The 7,176-nt window shown below is 31.8% G+C and overlaps 1 protein-coding gene across 1 annotated transcript in view; it reads left to right on the forward strand.

Annotated features, from left to right (window-relative positions):
* The window catches only part of LOC145263098 (neurobeachin-like protein 1), a 319,648-nt gene extending 312,886 nt beyond the window's left edge, over positions 1 to 6,762 (forward strand). Inside the window, exon 58 of the mRNA XM_080120024.1 lies at positions 5,808 to 6,762. Within this exon, the coding sequence (XP_079976150.1) occupies positions 5,808 to 5,949 (142 nt within the window). The 3' untranslated portion in view covers positions 5,950 to 6,762. The remainder of the gene's footprint in view (positions 1 to 5,807) is intronic.
* The last annotated feature ends 414 nt before the right edge of the window (positions 6,763 to 7,176 follow it).

Here is a 7,176-nt window from a genome sequence, read left to right on the forward strand (position 1 = left end):
GGAGGTACAAGTGCTTGCAGTTCGTCAGAGCATTCACCATTAAAGTAATTTTTAGAACAAGCAGAGGAGTGCAACATTTGGTCGATGGGACAGAGGCTAAAGCCTAGATGACAGTTCAGGATCTATCAGGTTGGCGACTTCAGGAGTGAGAGACAAGCAGCAGATGCACCAGCCCAGATGTGACAACAGTACTCCATACATGGGCGAATGGTGGCCTTATAGAGGCACAGGATACTTTCAGACGTAAGTAGTTTTCTGGCACGGTAGAGAGAGCCCACCTTCTCTGCAGCAGCCTTGGAAATGCTCTCAATGTATATATTCCAGTTCATATTCCCTGTAAATGTTAGGCCGAAGAGTTCAAAGGAAGTACTTTCAGGCAGTGTGTTCTATTGGTGGTAGAGAAGGTTTCTTGTAGTTATTGAAGGAAACAAGCTTAGTCTTTTGCTTGTAATGCATTTCAGATGGAAACATTATTACGTAATTACGTGTTATGACAAAATTACGATGGCATAAATTACAAAAAATTACGAAAAATGATCCAGTAGAATCCAGTTAAGATGTGCTAGATGTATTTTTAACAAAACCTCAGTCACAATTACATTCTGTTTTAGAATGTTTTTTTAAAATGATAAACCCTTAATTTAACTCAATTTAAGTCAAGGCCTATCTCCCTTGTTTGTCATACTGAATTGGTTGCACAGTCCTTCCACATTAAAACATATGCTAAAACTTAATAATTTGATAAATTCTATTTTTTTCTACTCAAACTGTAGCAGGTGTTATATATTTAAGCTTTGTCGCCGAATGGCAAATGGTGAGTCAAGATATGAGAGAGAAAGCTTTCACTTTTGGTAAAATCAGTTTTCTCCGTTTTTACACTAAATATTTTACAAAGAAATTGCAATAAAAATATGCAAAAAATAAATTTTTTTCAGAATGAATTAGCGCAAATGTTGATGTTTCTTGCGCTAACAGTAATGTCAAAACAATCTATTTCTAGTTAATTCGATTGCACACAATAGATACACCATCTTTTTATGAGCAATATTAGCCACTAAGTTAACTAAGTTTCATATTGGTTTTAAAAAAATTCACAATTTTATTAATTTGCTACTAGCGGGACCTGTGGAAATTCCACAGGGGACTCATTCATATGTAATATATTGATCTTAACATTCTGTAGATGTTCAGTGTAAATGGAGACGCTCTGATATTATTGTAGTTTTTTTGTTAAAACTGCAAAAGTATTTATCTAAGCTAGCACAAACGCCCGGCAAAGCCAGGTCATAAAGTATGCTTAAATATGATATTTTAATTCTTGCAGATTTCATATATATTATTATAGAGTTAATGTTCTATCGATTTTTAGATATTATAAAGTTGTGATTTTAAAACTAAAAAAAAATATATCTATATGACTTGGGTGCATTAGCTTGAATTGAAATCAAAATAAAAACTTATGAAATATATATATATATATATATTAAGTAATGTGATTTATAATTTAAAAATTTAAAAAAAAAAAATATTTTTAAATTTAAAAATCAAATTTTAATTAAATTAAAAATCAGTTTCATAAGAAGGAACAACAACAAAATCAATTATCTGTACGATCGTTTCGGAAATCCGTGCTTTTTATTGTGGTATACATGAAGTTATGTAGAACAATTATATATAGTTTTTTTGGTAAGCACGGTCTCCTCATCAGCAAATTTAGGAGGATTTTTATTGAATTTAAAAGACACCATAAATAAACCTAGCATTAAAAGTAAGGCAGATGAATCTTTTAGTTTTTCTTTTTTTGAAATCAGGAACTGTGTTTAAAGTAGTCATTTAGATGTTTGCTATAGCTTTTTATTTTATTGAATGATATATATATATATATATATATACATAACTTCCTTCAGCCATAATCGAGCCAAAACCAAAACATGAAGAATTCTTGATAAAATTATTTATATAAAAAAAGATTACTTGAGTGGCATCAGTTATAACCAAACTTATGAAGAATTCTTGGTAAAATTATTTATGACAAGAAATGGAAGTACATAACAAATAAACGACCTGGATGTAAGCGTAACACAGAAAATAACACACGCGCTATCGTATTAATATCTAGATTATTTATATTAATATTATTAAATAAATATTTATTTTTTATCAAATTAATTTTCTGATTTCAATATAACAAACGCAGGGGATGTCCCAAAATTAATGCCTCCTATTTTTTATTCTCCCCAAATGGAAGAGAGGAGATTGCATTGTTTTAATGACTAAGCTTATTGCATTCATGACTTAAAAGTTTAATCTCTGTTGCAGATATTGACGGTGTGAGACTCTAAGAAAGCAACATCTCTCATAGATGTGTGTCAGAAGCAGAGATGCATCATTGAATTTCTGGTAAAAACGCATTGAGAATGGTGGTGACTATATACAAAGATAAATTCTGAAGCTCAAAAAGTCGCTCGTTTTAATTTTAACACTTCTGTCTTCATAGGTCTTAATTCTTTTTAGTTAAGAAAAATAGAACGACCCTCGTAGTTATGTTTTGCAATATTGTTTTATTTCCTGGACAAATTATTTAGCATTTGTATTCAAATGTTCCTTTCTTTAGAGGAGGAGATTTCATTTCCAACAAGTCGTTAACTATTTCTAAATTGTAAGTGAACAAGACAAATTGATTTCTTCTTTCTTTTCCTTTTTTTACCGTCACATTTGAAATATAAATAAATTTATGTCGGAATTACCTAAATGCTTATCTATACGAATAAACAAGAAGTATTTTGTATCGTGTTTACAACAAAGTTATGAATGAAATGTTTATTTTTAATCAATGTTTCAAGTACAAGGTGCCTTCAATAACTTTTCAGGCTCTTTTCATATGCGCACTTTTATAAATAGTACAAACATGAAACTCTAAGCCCCTCTGGCTGCAATGCACTTGTTGTACTGTTCCAGCAACTTGACCCCATCGATGTTCTTTTGCACGAGTGCATAAATGACCCTCGTCACAGCCTCTTTCATCCCCTTAATTGTCCCATAATGACAGCATCTAAAGTATTCCTTGAGTTTAGGGAATAAAAAAAAGTTACAGAGAGCAAGATCTGGACTATAGGGAGGATGAGGAACTGTCTTGATGCCCATCTTGGTTAAATAGTCTGATTTTCTCTGAGCACCCTTGGGACAAACTTTGCGCAAATTTTCTGCATCTTCAGTTCCTCATGAATAATTTTGTGTACAGTTCCCATACTGACATCAAACTGTGCACTTACTATCTCTATAGACACGCGAAGGTTCTTATCCATGAAATTATTTATTTTACCAATCAACTCTAGTGTTCTGACTTTCTTACTCCCCCCTCACCTCTCATCATCCCTCACAGATTCCATGCCTTCCTTGAATCTTCTATGCCACTCAAAAACTGATGTTCGATTCATGCAAGATGGTCCAAAAACAGTCTGAAGCATTCCATACGTTTTTGTGGTATTTTTTTGTCCAAGTTTAAAACAATTTTATTGCATATCTTCTAAAGTGTCCTCATGTTCAGATTGCATTTTTGAAATTCACTAACATCACGGTTAGTGAATTTCAGGCTTTAGTAGGGTGTTAGAGGGTGTCTTTGAATTGTGCTATTAACAGTTTCGTCTGCATACCTTAGATGGTTAATGTTGTGTCCACCCAACCTTATTCCTTTGATGTCCTCAATTTCTCTCAGTGTGTTTTCACTATAAAGATTGAATAGATCTGGTGACAAAACATATAGTATATCATATAGCGATAACATACTGAATTTTCAGAAGTCTACGACAATTTTAAATGCATGTACAAAAAAAGTCTGTAAACTTATTGAAGGTACCTTGTAATTCAAGTAACAAACGTTACGAAACGATAGTGAGTCAACAAAGCCAGTTAGTATAACACTAAAAGTTTGATAATCTTGCTTTCACATTGAGTATTTTTAGATTAGGGAGGAAAAGGTGAACGAGACAAGAAGTGGTGGGAGAAGGGGAATAGAGAATGAAAGGAGAGTTATCTCCCCCTTGCAGTGCTATGTTTGGATGGATTAGGTTTCCAGAACCTCACAAATAATCGTAACAAATGAACTCATTTTCTATATTATACAGACAAAAAAAAAATTGAATTTCAAGTAAAACAAATGATACCTACATAATTGTCATGTCACAAATAGTAACATATCCAAAAATTACAGAAAACTATAAGATAGAAAAATAATTATTCATGAAAAACAGTTTTCAAATAAAGTTTATATGCGGAATAAGTTTTGTCCGACATCACGTGATGTAAGCAACAGAACTTAATTATCTCCCCTGTCAACTTATCTCTTTTTTAGTAAACGTAATATAGTCATTTCGCTTCCTTTCGCAAATTTCTTTTTTCATGAATAATTATTTTTCTACTTTATTGTTTTTCGTAATTTTTGGATATGTTTGAGACATAGGTACTATTTGCTTTGTTTGAAATTCAATATTCTTTTCATTTGTATAATAAAAAAGTGTCACAAAGTTTTGTAAATAAAAAAAATATCCTACTTAAAAAAAAATAGATTAGGGAAAAAATGGTAAATAAGTCAAGAAGTGGTGAGAGTAGAGGAATAGAGGGAGTAGTAGTAAAACAAAAGAAGACATTCTCCTCTCCTCCTTGCTAAATTTATGAATTGACGGTGAAGAAATGTGACAGCCTTGCTTCTCTCTGACTGACTGCCCGCTTTCAGTTTGTGTCGATTTTATTTATGTAAACATTCTTTTCCTATTGAAATGTTTAATATTTCGCATTGTCTGTTGTTTTAATCAGTACTTATACAGTTTTATCAAGACATTATCAAAATGAAAATATCGAAAAAAAAGTTATATTGCTTGTATCCATTATGGAACGAAGTTCTCAACAAAAAAAATTTCATTTAATTTCATCAACTATTTTTTTTTTTTTTTAGAGCGAAAAAACAATTTGTTATGATACCGAGCAAAGGGTTCGATTTTTAGGAAGAAAAGCTAGTAATAAAGATGGGGAGGAAGTGTCGGTGCTTTAACTGGAGTTATCTCCCCGTGGCGTGTTTAACAAATCCCATATTAGCTGACTTCAACATGCTCTCATAAGAACATGTTTTTCCGCTGTAAAAAAAACAAAAAAACTACTCGATCAAATTAAATAAAAAAATTTTCCGGAGATTTGCAGTCCAAAACGGATATGTACAATATAACTTTTTTTTTTTTCCGATATTTTCATTTTTTAATGTCTTGATTAAACTGTACAAGTACCTTTTAATTCTTTGACCGATATCCTCTCACATATTTCTGGTTCAAATTATGCGTTGCATTAGACAATGGTGGAAAGTCCCACATTCCCCACATGGAATCTATTTGCATGTGTGCAACCCATCGGATGTTTCTCTTTCCGGGGTCACCTGCCAATATCCAGCACTAGAAGATAAGTGTTCAATTTTAGGTAGATGATGAGACAACATGATCAGTAATGGTGGAACATTGGTAGAGATTGATTATGTAATAGGATGGCTCATCAAGAACTTATTTGTATTAGATTTAAAAATAGCCATGTTATAATCAGCTGGGAAGCAGCCACACGGTATTGTATTCCACAGATGGACAGTTCTATGAAAGAAACTTTGCTCATAGAATTTTCATTTAGCTTTAGGCACAGGTAGATTACATCAAAACCAACTGATGTCAACTTGAAGGCGTCCATTTTGTTTTGTTTATTTTGTGGGGGTCTTTGAAATTTAATTTATCTATGTTTTTATTTAATTTTCTCTTTTTTTCTTTTCTTTCCAGTCTGACCTTGCTGACAACTATTCCCCTTCTGGTTCCAATCCAATGCATAGCATCCACCCCAGGCAACACCCACATTCTGGTTGGTCTCCGAGATGGCAAACTCATCATCGTTGGCACAAAGACTAAAGCGGAGATCAAATGAGATTAAAGATGGCTCTGAAAGAATCCCACCTCATATTCCAACCATAACCAAATAAGACGAAAAATTGAAAGCCTTCAATGTGGAAACCTTTCTTTTAGTGAACATATATTTTTCATGTGGACACGGGGTTATTTTTCCGTATTTTTATGGCGACAGGCGAAGTGTTCAGATTACATATTACAGAAGATACCTTTTTAACACAACATCTCTCTACTTATTTCCTGTCCCCTTTTTTAACCATGTATTGTGTCTTTATATCGGAGTGTCTCACTAGACAAATTAATATAAATATTGTTTTACTAGGTTGACTTGAAATTTATAGTGATGATAATATTTTCCTTTTCAAGAAATAGTAAAATAGCAAGTGTATTTATATAAAAAAAATATCACATTCATTTTGAATCTGATCTAATTTAAAACTAGATTGGATTCAAGTCCTTATTGATCTTCATTGGATTTTATTGATAAACAATAATCGATAGAAATATGATTTGTAAGTAAATAAAAGAAAAAAAAAAAAAATTTTTTTTTACTTGGTACTGATCCAAAAACCAAAAAATTGTGTTGACATCTAGTAATTTACAGTAAATAGTCAGAAAATTTGCTGGAAAAAGCTGATACAAATACTGTTGTTTCAGAGAAATAAGTTTTTTTTAAGATGAAAAACAGAAACAACTATGAACGAAACTCAAATTTTTTTTTTCTTTCCATGAAAAGTATTTAAGAAAATATTTTTTGAAAAAAAAGTTTCAATAAAATAAATTGTTGTTTTTTTTTTGTAATGACGAAAAAAAAAATCGTTTTTTTTTACAAAAAAAATATCAGAAAAATATTGCTTATTTATTTTTTCCCTAGTAATGAAAACCTCATCTGCTAATTGCTGATTGGCTAATCGCATCAGCTTTTTCTTGATGCTTTTTTAACAGTTTACCGTAAACTACTGTAGAATGCCGACGTGACCATGGGTCAAATTCTGGATCAGTTCCAAGTTTTATTTTAATCTGATTGGATTGTTGTACTGCTTTTAATATACAAACGTTTTGCAAGCGAGACACATGGTCAGATGGGTACGAATGCAGACTATGAAACCAGCTAAACCCAAGATCAAATCCAATCAATTTTATTGTATTCACTTTTCATGCCGTGGGGAAAGGTATGAACCCCAAGCCATGGGTAAAATAACAGTTTCTTGGTTTCTATTTAGAATTTAATCTAATTAAACAAAAA

This window comes from Euprymna scolopes, chromosome 38, assembly GCF_053919585.1.
Source record: "Euprymna scolopes isolate OS-2025 chromosome 38, ASM5391958v1, whole genome shotgun sequence".
Classification (NCBI taxonomy): Eukaryota; Metazoa; Mollusca; class Cephalopoda; order Sepiida; family Sepiolidae; genus Euprymna; species Euprymna scolopes.